At 43.1% G+C, this 17350-nt stretch overlaps 1 protein-coding gene across 5 annotated transcripts in view; it reads right to left on the bottom strand.

The window, feature by feature from the left end:
* Positions 1 to 17350, bottom strand: part of TNR (tenascin R) — a 745794-nt gene that overhangs the window by 96632 nt on the left and 631812 nt on the right. For all 5 annotated transcript variants that reach the window (XM_067467656.1, XM_060774408.2, XM_067467655.1 and 2 more), the window contains one exon: positions 6896 to 7046. In XM_067467656.1, the coding sequence (XP_067323757.1) occupies positions 6896 to 7046 (151 nt within the window). The remainder of the gene's footprint in view (positions 1 to 6895; positions 7047 to 17350) is intronic.

Genomic DNA, 17350 nt, shown 5'->3' with positions numbered 1-17350 from the left:
CTTTTAATGTATCTCTGCAACTCAAGTAGTTTACTGGAGGGGAGAATGTGATAGAAGAGGGCCATTTTTCATTCACGGAATAGTTTCTTTCATATTTATTCACTCAATTTATGGACTTAGTTTTGAAATATTTCCCTTGTTATTTTGCCATTGCTCTTGTGGTAGAGACATGGTTAGCTACCTGCTTCAAACAGATTGTTGTTGTGCTCTCTTTTTTTGTAAAAATGTAACTGCAAGTAATCTACCTATATAATGACCTTCCTGTTCATTATGAGGTCCTGCAAACTTAAAACAATTCAAGGTGCCCTGGTCCAATATATATCTTAACTGTATGATTTCAGAGATTAATCAAATGTTCAATGTCCAAAGTCTACCTAGAGCAGTGGTTCTCAACCTGAGGGTCGGGACCGGGGGGGGGGGGGTCATGAGAGGGTGTCAGAGGGGTCGCCAATGACCATCAGAAAACACAGTATTTTCTGTTGGTCATGGGTGTTCTGTGTGGGAAGTTTGGCCCAATTCTGTCATTGGTGGGGTTTAGAATGCTCTTTGATTGTAGGTGAACTATAAATCCCAGCAACTGCAACTCCCAAATGTCAACTTCTATTTTCCTCAAACTCTACCAGTGTTCACATTTGGACATATTGAGTATTGCTGGATATAGGTAAACAGTGCTTGCTGGATATAGGTAAACTACAACTGCAAAACTCAAGGTCAATGGCCACCAAACCCTTCCGATATTTTCTGTTGGTCATGGGAGTTCTGTGTGCCAAGTTTGGTTCAATTCCATTGTTGGTGGAGTTCAGAATGCTCTTTGATTGTAGGTGAACTATAAATCCCAGTAACTATAACTCCCAAATGATAAAATCAATCCCCCGCTCCAACCCCACCAGCAGTCGAATTTGGGTATGTCAGATATTTGTGCCAAATTTGGTCCAGTGAATGAAATTACATCTTGTATATCAGATATTCACATTACAATTCGTAACAGTAGCAAAATTAACGTTATGAAGTAGCAACAAAAATAATGTTATGTTTGAGGGTCATCACAACATGAGGAACTGTATTAACGGGTTGTAGCATTAGGAAGGTTGAGAACCACTGACCTAGAGAGTAGGCTGACTATTGCATATATGCACAATGAATTGCACTGATCTTTTCATGGATTGTTACTGGGGGCTGATCCCTTTCTACATCTGGCATATGGATTATCCAATCATCCCTGGTAATTTACATGCATCTTTTCTGTGAAGCTAGACTCTTTCCATGCAGGAGACAAGGCTAGAAAAGATGACTCATACAGGAAGGGGGCTTCCACTGAAAATTACTAATTCTTACACTTACACGTTTACTACAGTATTTTTAACATAGAGGGCCTTCAATTCAGGGCATATAAGGCCTCATCGACACTGTATATAACACAATTTCATAACACTGTTTAACTGCATTATGTTTTCTGCTGCCCTGGAGACTAGGGCACAGAACAATGGCTTCAAACTACAAGAAAGGAGATTCCACCTGAACGTTAGGAAGAACTTCCTGACTGTGAGAGCCATTCAGCAGTAGAACTCTCTGCCCCCGAGTGTGGTGGAGGCTCCTTCTTTGGAAGCTTTTAAACAGAGGCTGGATGGCTATCTGCCGGGGGTGCTTTGAATGTAATTTTCCTACTCCTTGGCAGAATGGGGTTGGACTGGATGGCCCATGAGGTCTCTTCCAATAATAAAATAATAAAAAAACTTTATTTATACCCTGCCACCATCTCCCCAAGGGGACTCGGAGTGGCTTACATGAGGCCAAGTCCAACAACACATCAATAAAAACAACAAGCAATATGCAAATAAAACAATACAATTAACATAACTCAACATGTAGACAATAACACGCAAGGGTTTAGAAACCTATGGCCGGGCCAGATGTAATAGTTTAAAATCTAAAAATAAAAGCTGGGCATGAACAGAAGTAGGTAGTAGGCTTGGGCGATCAAGAAAAAAATTGGTTCTAAACTCGTTTCGTTTCTAGGGTGCGCTAGCGTTTCTAAATTCTGAGGACTTCCGAAATTTAAGATTTCAAAATTTCAAAATTTCTGAAATTTCGTAAATTACGAATCGATTCATTAATGGCGGATGCAATTGCGCAATATGCTTAAAAAAACACCTCCAAATGGGAAAGGGGGAACTTCTGAAGCTTCCCTCTCCCTCTGTTGTTGACAGTTGGTGTGATAAAACAAACAACTATATTATATATTATATTATATTATATTATATTATTATAATATAATATATTGTTGTATATTATATTATATTATTATATTATATTATTGTATATTATATTATTATATTATTATTATATTATATATTATTATATTATATTATTGCATGCTGGTCGCTTCTGTGGCGAGAGAATCTGCCGTCTACGAAGACGTTGCCCAGGGGACGCCCGGATGTCTTGCAATCCTGCGGGGAGGCTTCTCTCATGCTTTGTTCTGTTAGACTGGTTGTTCTGACACGACAAATAAATAAATATTATATTATAAATATTATAATATATTATTATAATATTATTATATTATATTATTGTATATTATTATATTATATTATATTATACAATTATAATATAATATAATATATACAATACTATAATATAATAGTATTATAATAATATAATATAATATAATATATATATATATATTATATTATATATTATATTATAGAATTGTATATTAGAGTGAGGCAAGAAGAAGCATGAGGAAAGAGAAGGGAAGCAGCCGAGCAAAGGGACCGGAAGTGGGGTAAATGCGAGATTGCAAAACTTGCACCAGACATACGAAAATAATTACGAAATAATTACGAAAATTGGAAAAATTGTTTCGATTCTTAATTACTCCTCACACTATTCCTGCATGGTTTGATATTGGATCGTAAGCTAATTTAATTACGAATTAATAACGAATTACGAAATTAACGAACTGGATCGCCCAAGCCTAGTAGGTAGGATGTATCTAGTAGGAGGGTTTTAAAAGAAATGTAGGGAGAACAACCCAACGGATAGTTAAAGTGTTTCTGAGGACATTTTGCAGGGAATTATTTTCTTTATTCAGGGAAGGCACACTGGAACAGCCACATTTTCAGGCTCCTCTTAAAGACTGCCAATGTGGGGGCTTGCCTGATTATCCTTGGGAAGTGAGTTCCAGAGTCAGGGGGCCACCATAGAGAAGGCCCTCTCCCTCATCCCCACCAATCACGCCTGCGAAAGGGGTGGGAGCGAGAGCAGGGCCTCCCCAGATGATAAAAGAGATTGCGTGGGTTCGTACACTGAAATGCGGTCACGCAGGTAGACGGGTCCCAAACCGTTCAGGGCTTTGTAGGTAAGAACCTGCACCTTGAATTGGGACTGGAAAAACTATAATTCTATGTGTCAGTGTAGATTCAGGTAATGCAGTTCAACTGCATTACGAAACTGCATTATATGGCAGTGTAGATGGGGCCTAGGTGTTGCCCAAAAGGCTTGGGAACATGTCTGTGAATGGACCCACTTTAAATCTAGGCCATTGCTTGGCATGGTCTGTAGATGTCAGCAGTAAACTACATCCTATACACAATGCTTAAACAGTAATAGAGACTTGTCTATAAAAATAAAAGAAAGGAGGGATGCTCGTGTTTGCTGGCTGAAATAAAAAGAGGACGAACAAGATCTCTTTCAGGATTGCAGACTGAAGCATCTCCTTTTTTGTCCAAGGGAAAGGCCTCTTTGCACTAGGCTGGGAAGCATTTCTGGCCGTGGATCCAAAATCCATTGACTGCTTTATAATTATCGGCTTTGTGGATGCATCTCCTCTATGGCAGTTTGCAAAGCTGTTTGCCCACATTCTTTTCCTAAAGACAGGTTTTAATGACTGGAACCATTAAATGTGATTATGAGGACTAGGGGGCATGAAGAAAATCCTCTTTGCTGCAGAGGTTATAATTTGTTCAGCCGCATAGCTATCAACAAATATGGGCTGGAATTAGTTTGCTAGTCATATCACAGACACCATCAGATCAGACCAAAGGTCAGCCTGGAACAGCGTTCTGTTTCAACAGTAGCCAGACCACACAGACAGTTGTGGAAAACAACAAAGTAAACAGCAATTCACCAGTGTTCGTCCACATCTGATATCCAGTCATAGTGTCTCTAAACACGGAAGTATCATTTGGGTATGCAAAACATTGAAAGTTGCTTTAAAAAGTAATTGGTTATAGTACCGAGGCCTGAAGAAATTGTGACTAATATGGCTACAATTGTAATAATAAATTCCTTTTAATTCCCACAAAGTGTTGCCTCCAAACACCTGAATTCAGTATAGCACATTCTTGCAGTTTGTGCCACACAATTCCCCCCGCTATTGCAGTTTGCAAGTGCAGTTAAGAGTTACTGCACTTAACTGCACAGAGGAGTGAAGTCAACCCCTGCTATGTTAAGTGACTTAAATTATACCTTCAGCATTGGAAAAAGGAAGAGGTTAAAAGTAACTTGTTTGTAACTGGCTGCTTCCAAGCTCTGACTGTTGTGTGAAAAGTCTTCAGCAGTGTCTAAGGACCTCATCATATTAAGACCGGGATTCGCCACGCATGATGGCAAATCCGGTGTGGCTCAGCATGGAGCACCCATTGCCACACGTTGCCCAACTTTTCTCTCACCCCATCCCACAGAGGGAACAGAAGCTCTCTGAAGCTCTAGGTGTTCCTACTGCCTATTACAGGGAAAACCAGCTGATTCCTAATCCATCTAAAACACAGACATGTGCTTTTCATCTTAAGAACAGACAAGCATCCTGATTTCTGAGGATTATCTGGGAAGGAATCCCACTGGAGCATTGCAGCACACCCAAATACCTGGGAGTCACTCTGGACCATGCTCTGACCTACAGGAAGCACTGCTTGAATATCAAGCAAAAAGTGGGCGCTAGAAACAATATAGTACGAAAGCTGACTGGCACAACCTGGGGATCAAAATCAGGTACAGTGAAGACATCTGCCCTTGAACTATGCTACTCTGCTGCTGAGTATGCATGCCTGGTGTGGAACACATCTCACCATGCTAAAACAGTGGATGTGGCTCTTAATGAGACATGCCGCATTATCACAGGGTGTCTGTGCCCTACACCACTGGAGAAATTACACTGACATCCGCTGAGAAGTAACAACAACAACAACAACAACAACAACAATACTTTATTTATACCCCGCTCCATCTCTCCCAGGGGGACTCGGGGCGGCTTACATGAGGCCACGTCCATCAATACAGTAAACACAATATTACACAAAAGCATAACACAATATAACACAAGGCATAACAGAACTAAAAAACATAAAATGCAAAACCTAAATAATAAGTGAGACAGCAGTATAAAATCAGATAGTAAACACACAGAAATTGCATGGGGCAAGGCCAAATTTAAGGATAAAAAATTAAAATTTTAAAACACTGGGAGATTGGGCAATAGAAATTGTTGGGGAGGGAGATCCGGATTGAGGAAGGAATTAATTGCACAAACCATAAAATAAAGTGCTTCTGAGGTCATTTGTGCGAAATTTGGGAGGGAGTATCTTACATTCAATCATTGAAGGCACATTGGAATAACCAGGTTTTCAGATTCCTCCTGAAGATTGCCAGCGTGGGGACTTGCCTAATGTCTCTGGGGAGTGAATTCCAGAGCCGGGGGGCCACCACAGAGAAGGCCCTTTCTCTCGTCCCAACAAGTCGCACTTGCGATGTAGGCGGGAGCGAGAGAAGAGCCTCTCTGGTAGAGGTTGTGTGGGTTCATAGACGGAAATGCGGTCACGCAGGTAGGTGGGTCCCAAACTGTTCAGGGCTTTGTAGGTCAAAACTTGCACCTTGAATTGGGCCCGGAAGATAAATGGCAGCCAGTGGAGCTCCTTAAACAGGAGGGTTGACCGCTCCCTGTAATTCACTCCAGTTAATAATTTGGCCGCCACCCGTTGGACAAGTTGAAATTTCTGGGCCATCTTCAAGGGCAGCCCCACATAGAGGGCATTGCAATAGTCCAATCTAGAGGTAACTAAGTCGTGGACCACCGTGGCCAATACAACCAATAGTGAAAGGACCAAGGCAGCGACATCTCTAGCCCACCCCCCGTTTGGGTATCAGGCAGCACGCCAACTACTTAAATCAAGAAATAGTTTTCTAAGATCTACAGAGAGACTCGCTGGAACACCTCAGCAAGCAAGAGTCCAAAAGTGGCAGGCTCAAACCCAGAACCTCAATCAATGGCTGATACCAAATGAGAGACTCCCTCCTGGGCACACAGAAGACTGGGCGACTTGGAAGGTGCTGAACAGACTGCACTCTGGCACCACGAGATGTGGGGCCACAAAGTGGAATCACGACATGCGAGTGTGGAGAAGAGCAATCCGCAGACCACCTACTGAAATGCAACCTGAGCCCTGCCACATGCACAATGGAGGACCTTCTTGCAGCAACACTAGAGGCACTCCAAGTGGCCAGCTACTGGTCAAAGGACATTTAATCAACTACCAAGCCTGCAAACTTTGTGTTTTGTTTGGTTTTTTTTAATGCAATACAACTGTTTTGGTTCACTGACTCGATAAATAAATAAATCCCACAGAGGGAAGCATCTGCCACCTGGCTTCCCCTGTTGTTGCCTATGCAACATGGGAAGCCTCCTGTGTTGCTGGAGCAGCCACTTATGATGTTCCCTCTTCACTTGTGCCACTGAGACCCACCGGAAGAAGATCTATGTTGTGGGATGGGAACTATCAGGCTCCATGCTGCAAGTGAAAAGGAAGTGTCAAACGATGGGCAATTTTAGTTATTATGGAGGGGAAATGCTGCTCATCCCCAAGCTGGTAGTTGGAAAAAACAGCTTCAGGTTACATACGTGTTGACACGCTGGCTGAGGCAGGTGGACTTCGGGCTTGTTCCTTGAGGGCTACCACATTGACTGTATACTCCTCACCTGGTTTCAGCCCAGTCTGGTTGAACGTTGTCACGCTGCTAGGGAGCTGTGCAATTACACCCCCTTCATTGTCCTGAAAACATAAAAAAGGTGGGTTCAACTTTTGGAAGAAGTGGCAATACCAGTGATACAAATCCTGGCTGTTATTTTCTCTCCTTTTCACATATGGCTGAGATGTTCCGTTTTCATATGCAAGTCAAACAAGCCCAAAGACTTCTCACCCTTTGATTAATTTCTTCAAACATACCCAGTTTGTTGAACATGACTCATTTTTCTCAATCCTTGGGGCCAAACTGCACGTTATGACAGAGATGCATGAATGCATCTTGATCTCGTTAAATATTCAAGTTTAAAGCTATGGTGGGCAACCTAGAGAGGAGCGTCTCAGATGCCATAGTTCCTGGTGGCCTAATTTCAAAATCCTTCTGCAAACTTTCTATTTAAACCCCTGAGAAGCGTGAGTTGTTTCTTTTCTAGCAGCCCAATAGTGGGAAGGTAGTGTGTGTGTGTGTGCGTGAGAGAGAGAGAGAGAGAGAGGGAGGGAGAAGGGTGGAAGAGAGAAGGGTGAAAAGTCTTTGTGTATGGGAGAGGGGAAACATTTCTGGTTTTGACCCCTCCTAAATGTATTCAGAAGCTTCTTTCCCTGTTTTATTTATTTATTTATTTATTGTGAATCAAGGGCACCAATGAACTGTGGAGTGGAAGAAAGTGTCTCTGTGTTTGTGTTTAATGAAACCAATTCCTCCTACAAATGGCAGTTTGCCATGTTAATCACAACTTTTCCATGAAAGAACTCAAATGGCATAAAGAGTTTGCTTTTTCTCTAGTTTCTGTTCAAAATACAGGCATGCCTCAGTGAACTAAGTCTCTGACAAATATGTTTCTTTTGACTTAGGACCTCATCAGATGGCCCTTTGTAAAAGCGGGGGACAGTGGGGGGAATTGTGGGGCAGCTTAGGCAGAGGCGGCTCTAGGTAATTTTCAATGGTAAGCAAACAGTATTTTGGTGCCCCCCCCAACCAATCATTGATATATATTTTCTGTTTGTCGTGGGAGTTCTGTGTGCCATATTTGGTTCAATTCCATCATTGGTGGAATTCAGAATGCTCTTTGATTGTAGGTGAACTATACATCCCAGTAATACTTCACCTTGCCGCATTTGCTCCCTTGCCTGGCCCGCTTTGGGTCCGGAGGCGTGCCTAAGAACCCAGCGTGTGCACCAAAAGTCACCTCTTCTCCTGACTTTCTCCTCAGCCATTGGGACCGAGAGAGAGAGAGAGAGAGAGAGGGAGATGTGGAGATGCCCACCTTTCCTGAAGGTAGGCGCAAAAACAAAGGAGGGAGCGGAGGTGGGAGATACCTCCAGCTGGAGGGGTTTTCTCTCTCTTTCTCTCTTTGTCCAAATGGCTGAGGAGAAAGTCAGGAGAAGAGGCAACTTTTGGTGCGCACGCTGGGGTCTTCAGACATGCCTCCGGACCCGAAGCGGGCCAGGCACGGCGGCTCCGCCCCTTGGCCCACCCGCGGATTGGGGAAAGGAGAGGAGGCGGGTGGAGCGCTGGGGGATCGGGAAAGGGAGCTGGCCATGGGGAAGGGATTGAACACGGAGAACGATTGAGTGCCGACTCTGCTCTTGCACCCAGTGGCCGGGTGGAGCAGGAACGAGAGGGGCTAGGCGAGGTTCAAGGGCCCGGCCCCTTTGGGAAGAGGATCGCCTGGCAGCGAGGCAAGAAAGCCGAGGCTCCCCCCAGACTACTAGGGCTGTTGTGAGCTGAGGGGGCACTCCTCAAGTGGCAGTCGAGTGGCATTTACAGAGGTGCCTCTGCACCCTTGGCAAAAAAGTGTTCTGCGACCGCTTACTTCGCGTAATGGACGAGCTGCTCCTGAGCTTAGGAAACCGTCACACTGTGTTCCCTATCATCGGGGTCCATATCATCCCTTCCCATCATGTTTCCCCACTGTCACCCACTTCCTCTTCGGCTCCTCTGTGTTTTTTCTAAGAGAAGTTGGGTGTACACCTGACTCTTCTTGACTCTGTTTCTCTCCTCTGCTGGAATGCTTCTCTGCCTTCATCTGATGAGGTTAAAGTATTTATTTACTTATTTAGAACTTTTATATCCTGTTCTTCTCACCTCAGTGGAGGGACTCAGAATGGCTAACAGCAAGAATTCAATGCAACAATAAATAACATTTAAACAACATCCATAAAACAATAGGTTAAAATGCATATAAAATTACAATACATATAAAACAATTCGCCAAGTTAAAAATGTCCAACTCAGTCCGCACATCGTGGTCAATAACTTTAGTCTTTACTGGTCTCCATTGCCACTCTGCAAATGCCTGATTCCACAGCCAGGATTTCACTTGCTTCCTGAAGGATAGGGGGGGGGGGGGGGGACAGACCTGACTTCATTCGGGCGAGAGTTCCATAGTCGGGGGGGGGGGGCACCATGGAGAAGGCCCTGTCTCTCAGTCCTTCTACTTTCGCAGTCACGTCTGGTGGGAACTCTCCAGAAGATCTTAATGCCCTTGATGGTTTATAGGGGAGAATACGTTCGAACAGGTAAACTGGGCTTTGTAAGTTAAAACCAGCACTTTGATTTGTGCTCGGAAGCTAATTGGAAGCCAGTGGAGCTGGCGCAACAAGGGAGTTGTGTGCTGCCTGTGCCCAGCTCCCGTGAGCAACCTGGCTGCCAAGCTTTGGACTAATTGCAGCTTCTGGGCAGTCTTCAGAGGCAACCCCACATAGAGTGCATTGTAGTAGTCTATTCGGGATGGAACCAGAGCGTGGACCACCGTGGCCCAAGCTTTAATTGTTTTTTTATGTTTGCCATCCCCTCTTTTTTCCCTGAGAGGAAGTGGTCACCAAGTGAGTTCCATGGCTAATAGGATTTGATCATGGTCAATCTCAGGCCCCATCTATATTGCCGTATAATGCAGTTTAACTGCATTATATGGCAGCATAGACTCATATAAGGCAGTTCAATGCAATTAAACTGCATTATGAAACTGCACTGTGTGGCAATGTAGTTGGGGCCTCAATCTTTGCTAGGTGAGAGATTGCAGGTTATACCCGATCCCTACCTGTGGATGCAATCCTCCTGACTAAGCATCCATTGATCATGTATGAGCTGTACTTGCGCAGAATAACTTTCACAACATATCCTTGTATGGTCTAGGTAGAATCTGAAGCTTCCCTCCCTTCCTCTGACCATCCATCTGTCTTTCTTTGCATTTTAACAGAACGATGTGAATGAGCATTTCCTGGATTGGGTTTTACTTCCCCTGAAGAAAGCAGGTGCATAACTTGGGAGTGCTTCATCCTTGTCACCGGTGGCCCAAATGGACTATGTGGCTCAGAATTCCTGGTGCTTCTTTGACTGGTGAGCCAGCTACAGTCTTTCCTAGACAGAGATAGCCCAGCCACAGTAGCTGGTAGCTTCCTTATTCAGCCAATGGTAATATGCTTTATGAAGGGTTTTAAGTATTGAGGAATACTTAAAAACTAGATAGTTTAAAATGTAGCAACTCAGTTGCTAACTGGAATGCCATAGGAAAAGCATATCATGCCAGTGGAACATGGGAAAGGGCTTTCTCAGCCATGGTGCCCCAACTCTGGAAGGTCCTTTCCCTGGAGGCCTCTTCTGGCAGCAACACTCACATCATGTAGGTATCTAGTAATAAAAACCTAACTGTTCATGAAAACTTTTGTGCCTCATTAACTAATACAGTGTATTTCACAAAAAGGGTTTTAAAAATAAATATTTAACATCTGTTTTTAAATTAGTTTGTAATTTATTATGTTTTTAATATATTGAATTTATTGTTTTAAATCATGTAACAGATTTTAATGGTTTTGTAAGCTACCCTGTGATCTTTGGTATAGGGCAGGACATAGGTAAAGGCAAAGGTTTTCCCCTGACATTAAGTCCAGTCATGTCGGACTCTGGGGGATGGTGCTCATCTCCATTTCTAAGCCAAAGAGCCGGCGTTGTCCATAGACATCTCCAAGATCATGTGGCCAGCATGACTGCATGGAGCGCTGCTACCTCCCCATCAGAGCGGTACCTATTGATCTACTCACATCTGTATGTCTTTGAACTGCTAGGTTGGCAGAAGCTGTAGCTAACAGCGGGAACTCTCGCCACTTCCCAGATTCGAATCTGCGACCTTTCAGTCAACAAGTTCAGCAGCTCAGCACTTTAACCCACCAGGAGCTCCATATGACAGGGCATAAATAAGAAGAGCCAGAGTTGTCCGTAGACATCTCCAATATCATGTGGCCAGCATGACTGCATGGAGCGCTGCTACCTCCCCGTCGGAGCGGTACCTATTGATCTACTCACATTTGTATGTTTTCGAACTGCTAGGTTGGCAGAAGCTGTGGCTAACAGCGGGAGCTCACGCCACTTCCTAGATTCGAACCTGTGACCTTTCAGTCAACAAGTTCAGCAGCTCAGCACTTTAACCCACCAGGGACTCCATACGACAGGGCATAAATAAGACAAATAGCTGACTATTCTCTCATGGTCAGGTGGCACTCACATATCTAAGTGCAAGAGACATGTGGGTATTGACTGGCACAGAAGGAAGTTGGTATATTTGTGTTACTAGCTCACTTCTGCTTTTGCTGCCTCTCTGTAATATTCCAAATAGTGTTGCCAACTTTTCAATCTGTTCCTGCAGCTATGCCATTTAATACTATCTTGATATGCCAATATTAATGGAGTTAAAGTCCAACCCCTACTACTCAGATGGCTCTTAAAGTTGGAAGAGATGGCCAAACTAATCTTCTAGCCATTTGGGAATGCTACCCTGCCCTTGGCACCAAGTTATTAGTGTATTCTATCATTCCTATCAGAATATAAAATTGATATATCTTTTCCCATTCTTACAAATTTGTTCCATTAATTGCAACTGGGTATGCATTTTACTGAATACTCGGGTAAGATTTGCATTATAATTTGTTCTTTGTAAAGTGTCTTATCTAGCAAGAACGTATCTTGGATTTTGAAGAGAATGCTATCTTGAGTCCTACAGAAGAGAAAGGAGCGCAAGAGAAAATGCCAAATGAACAAGCAATCAACATCCCATTCTCCAGCCATTTAAAAACCATTGCAAAAGTCAAGTTGCCTTCATCAGAGTCTCATCCTCTTGATTTTGCTTGCTTTTCGGTCTTAAAACTACGGCTAATATTGTAGTAGGGTTTCACATATCTACGGGCTTGTCTGTACGAGCAAAGCAATCTGGACTCACTACAAATTCACAGTGAATGTGCAAATAGCACCACAGTGGCAACCAATCATAATGTTGCCACAAACTCCTACCTACATCCTCCCTACGTCCGCCACAAACACTCTCTTGTATTATATATACAGATTAGTACTTCAATGGGAAGTGTGGGTCTGCTTTTGGCTGACAAGATAAGATTCTTGTTGTGTGCTTTCAAGTCATTTCAGACTTAGGTTGACCCTGAGCGAGGGCCAGGTAAATGACCTTGGAGGGCTGTATCCGGCCCCCGGGCCTTAGTTTGAGGACCCCTGACCTATAGCATCAGCCCATGTTTCCTCACTGCAAACCAAACAGGTCTTTTCTAAAAGTTTTATACAGCGGAAATTCCATGTAGTATGCTTAATAAGTAACTGTGTTTCTAAATTTCATTTTTATTTAACACATTACTTGAATTTATGGGATGAACTGGCTTTATGCATGCGTATAATTGCATGAATTATACTACAGAATGGGGGACAATGCCTGCCTCGAGAGCAGTGCATGTGAAAAAGATCTTGGGGTCCTCGTGGACAACAAGTTAAACATGGGCCAACAATGTGATGTGGCGGCAAAAAAAGCCAATGGGATTTTGGCCTGCATCAATAGGAGCATAGTGCCTAGATCTAGGGAAGTCATGCTACCCCTCTATTCTGCTTTGGTTAGACCACACCTGGAATATTGTGTCCAATTCTGGGCACCACAATTCAAGAGAGATATTGACAAGCTGGAATGTGTCCAGAGGAGAGTGACTAAAATGATCAAGGGTCTGGAGAACAAGCCCTATGAGGAGCAGCTTAAGGAGCTGGGCATGTTTAGCCTGAAGAAGAGAAGGCTGAGAGGAGACATGATAGCCATGTATAAATATGTGAGAGGAAGCCACAGGGAGGAGGGAGCAAGCTTGTTTTCTGCTTCCCTGGAGACTAGGACGAGGAAGAATGGCTTCAAACTACAAGAAAGGAGATTCCATCTGAACATGAGGAAGAACTTCCTGACTGTGAGAGGCGTTCAGCAGTGGAACTCCCCACCCTGGAGTGTGGTGGAGGCTCCTTCTTTGGACGCTTTTAAACAGAGGCTGGATGGCCATCTGTCAGGGGTGATTTGAATGCAATATTCCTGCTTCTTGGCAGGTGGTTGGACTGGATGGCCCATGAGGTCTCTTCCAACTCTTTGATTCTATGATTCTATGATTCTATGATCTGAACATGAGGAAGAACTTCCTGACTGTGAGAGCCGTTCAGCAGTGGAACTCTCTGTCCCGGAGTGTGGTGGAGGCTCCTTCTTTGGAAGCTTTTAACCAGAGGCTGGATGGCCATCTGTCAGGGGTGATTTGAATGCAATATTCCTGCGTCTTGGCAGGGGGTTGGACTGGATGGCCCATGAGGTCTCTTCCAACTCTTTGATTCTATGATTCTATGAATTCCAATAGCCAAAACCAGCACTCCTATACCATTTCTCTTCTATTAATTGTAACATGCAATGAAGGGAAACACAATGGTCTGTGCTCACCTCACAATGGGCACAAAACTGCCCAGTGTGGTAAAGATCCAGGCCTATCAATTTAGCCTGACATTGACATTTTTAATTCACTATTTTTTCTAGAGACTGCACAGGATGTTTTTGTCCTCCTATTTTATTTCAGTATATGTTTTTTTTAAAATAAAGAACTGATTGGATCTCTGCACGTAAATGTAATTGTAGCATCGGCTTGTCTAATGCATAGTGGAAATGCACTCTTTTGGGAAAGGTCAGCCAGGATTCCAATTATAATTTTTATAAAGACATTCCAATACTAGCCATTTTCAATGCCTTTCCAAATGATCCTTCACACCACATTTGCTATTTTTGCTGCCATCCCATAGTAGGAAAAAAAAAGTGATAATGGCAATTCGTGTAATGAAAGCATTAGTTGGAGTTACTATTGTGGGGTAGCCTGAAGTAGCCCTGGTTTCTCAATCTTATGTTAGAGTTAGGCAGATAAATGTATTCTTAGCGATAAGAAGACGAAGTCTAAATGACTGAGCGGTGCCTGCAGCCTGCATGCTCACACATTCATTTTACCCTGCCTACTTACTATTCACTCAGATAAAAGAGACTTGTGTAGGACTTCCACGAGCTCCAAAAACCGATGATCAATGAAGGCAGAGGGATTTAAAAACCATGTTAGGAAGTTTATAGAATTTATTATTTTTTAGTCTTCCCTCATTTCTTTTTCCATACCATCCAAACTTAACATTTATACTAAGCCCTTTTTGGAACAAAAAGCAGGTACTGAATAAATTTCTGTAAGCCATTCTGGATTCACATGGTAAGATGGAATATAAAGATAACTTTTTAGCAGTCATTTTGAATGTGTCTAATAGTTACAAAGGAGATGGACATGCTTGCATACTAAAAAATATGTAACAAATGTATTAAATGGGGAGCATTTGCCAGGGGAGCATTTGCACAGCTTAGGCTCGTGCGCCAGCTGCGCCCGTACCTTGGGAAGTCTGACGTGGCCACGGTGGTACACGCTCTGGTCACATCCCGCCTTGACTACTGCAACGCTCTCTACGTGGGGCTGCCCTTGAAGACGGCCCGGAAGCTTCAGCTAGTCCAGCGCGCGGCAGCCATGTTACTAACAGGAGCGGGTCGCAGGGAGCACACAACGCCCTTGTTGTTCCAGCTCCACTGGCTGCCGATTTGCTACCGGGCCCAATTTAAGGTGCTGGTGTTGGCCTACAAAGCCCTAAACGGTTCCGGCCCAAAATAGCTTTCGGACCGCATCTCGGCCTATGAGCCCACGAGGGCCTTGAGATCGTCTGGGGAGGCCCTTCTCTCGATCCCGCCTGCTTCACAGGCACGTCTGGCGGGGACGAGAGAGAGGGCCTTCTCGGTGGTGGCCCCCCGGCTGTGGAACACTCTCCCTGTAGACATCAGACAGGCGCCCTCCCTTATGTCTTTCCGTAAAAGCCTAAAGACATGGCTATTTGAGAAGGCATTTAACTAAGTGCTACAATAATTTGGTAAAGATGACTGGAACGGAATATGGATTGTGAGATTGGTTACGATTCTACGTTGAGACGGAGCGGATTTTTTAGTGTAACTATATAATTGTTGTATTATGGATATGTTGTTATTTTGTTATTGCCTTTTGTAAATTGCCTTTTATATGTTGTACACCGCCGTGAGTCGCCCTAAAGGGCTGAGAACGGCGGTCAACAAATGCAGCTAATAAATAATAAATAAATAAATAAATAATGAATAAAATGAACATGTAATCCCAGGGGCAAAGATTCTTCAGTCTTGCACTAATTCATCTGACCATGTTTACTATTTCATGGGAGTAAAAACCACCATGTTAACAAACTGTGCTAAAAAATATTTCCTCATAATTTAACTCTCCTAGGAGGCTTGTGCTGCTATCGTGTAAGTACTGAAATTCTTCACAAATGCATTATGGGTATGGAAACAGAATAATTCTTGTACTAACTATAGCTAACAATGCAATGTCCAAAATTCATGCTATTTAAAATTACAACAGCAAAACAGCAGAGAGGAAACAACCAGGCACATCTTAACACCTCTCAACAGAACATTTTCCCAGGCTCAGGCAGGCCTTCAAATGCTAATGAAGGTGGTCAGTTGAAACATTCAGAGGTGCAAATAGCTAAGAAGGTTAAATACCTAGGGATTACTTTAACAACCAAAAATATCCAACTATTCCAGAATAATTACGAGAAGAAATGGTCCCAAATCAAAGAAAAACTTAAGAGATGGGACCCCCTGAACCTCTCCCTTATGGGTAGGATCGCCGCAGTCCAGATGAATATCCTGCCTGATATGTTATACCTGTTTCGAACCCTGCCAATAATAAAAACCAAGACAGTATTCAGAACATGGCGAAAAGATATCATGAGATTCATATGGAGGGGGGGAAGGCACAGGATAAGCTATACGAACCTGTGCGATAACAAAAAGAGAGGCGGCCTTGCCCTCCCCAACTTCCAGCTCTACCATGACGCCGCTGCCCTCAACTGGGTCAGAGACTGGATCAGTTTAAAAGAGAAAAAACTATTGGCCTTAGAAGGATTCGACCTCATGCAAGGATGGCATGGGTATCTCTGGAGAGGGAAGGCGAAGGCAGAGAAAAACTTCTCTAATCACTTCCTGAGAGCCCCTCTCATTCGAACTTGGGACACATACAAATCAAGATTCTATCAAAGAACCCCTCTTTGGTTCTCCCCGAACGAGGCCAGCCAGATAAATAGAATATCAAGAGACACATGGCTGACTTATAAAGAAATTCTAAAAGGGACGCCAAATGAACCAATCTTAAAGACACAAGAAGAACTCCAAAAATATGATCCCTCGATATCTTGGTATCAATATTATCAAATAAAAGAGAGCTACGAGAAAGACAAGAAAATAGGCTTTGAGAAAGGAAAATCCCTCTGGACCCATCTAATCAACTCCGAAGGAAAATGCATAAGGAAAATCTATCAACAACTCCTACAATGGGAAACAGAGAAAGACCAAGTGAAAGAAAACATGATAAAATGGGCCAGAGACATCGGCCGACCGATAAACCTGAAGGAGTGGGAAGAAATTTGGTGCAAAAAACTTAAGTTTACATATTCAATAGAATACAAAGAGAACTGGTACAAGAGCTTCTTCAGATGGTACCTTACACCAAACCAAATAGCGAAATTCAATAAAAACAACCTAGACGGAAGATGTTGGAAGTGCAAGAAATCAATCGGAGTTTACAAACACATGTGGTGGGAGTGTAAAAAGGCAAAAAAGTTTTGGCTAATGATCCACAAAGAAGTAGAAAACATCCTTTGTAAAACTTTCCCCCTCAGGATAGAATATTATTTGCTAGGCCTAATAGACTTCAACCTAGATGATAACGAGAGTAAGCTTTTCTTTTATTTCTCCACAGCTGCCAGGATCAAATGGGCCCAATATTGGAAATCCAGAGAAGTCCCAACTTTAGAACAGTGGATTTTGAAGGTATATGATATCATGGACATGGATCTCCTGACGCAGAGATTATCCGAAAACAGCATTAACATAACAGACTGGAGCTTTTTCCTTAATTACCTTAACAACAGCAAAAAAGTA

The sequence above is a fragment of the Anolis sagrei genome, chromosome 4, assembly GCF_037176765.1.
Source record: "Anolis sagrei isolate rAnoSag1 chromosome 4, rAnoSag1.mat, whole genome shotgun sequence".
Classification (NCBI taxonomy): domain Eukaryota; kingdom Metazoa; phylum Chordata; class Lepidosauria; order Squamata; family Dactyloidae; genus Anolis; species Anolis sagrei.
The sequence above is the reverse complement of the archived record's forward strand: the minus strand, read 5'-3'. Positions and strand labels throughout refer to the sequence as shown.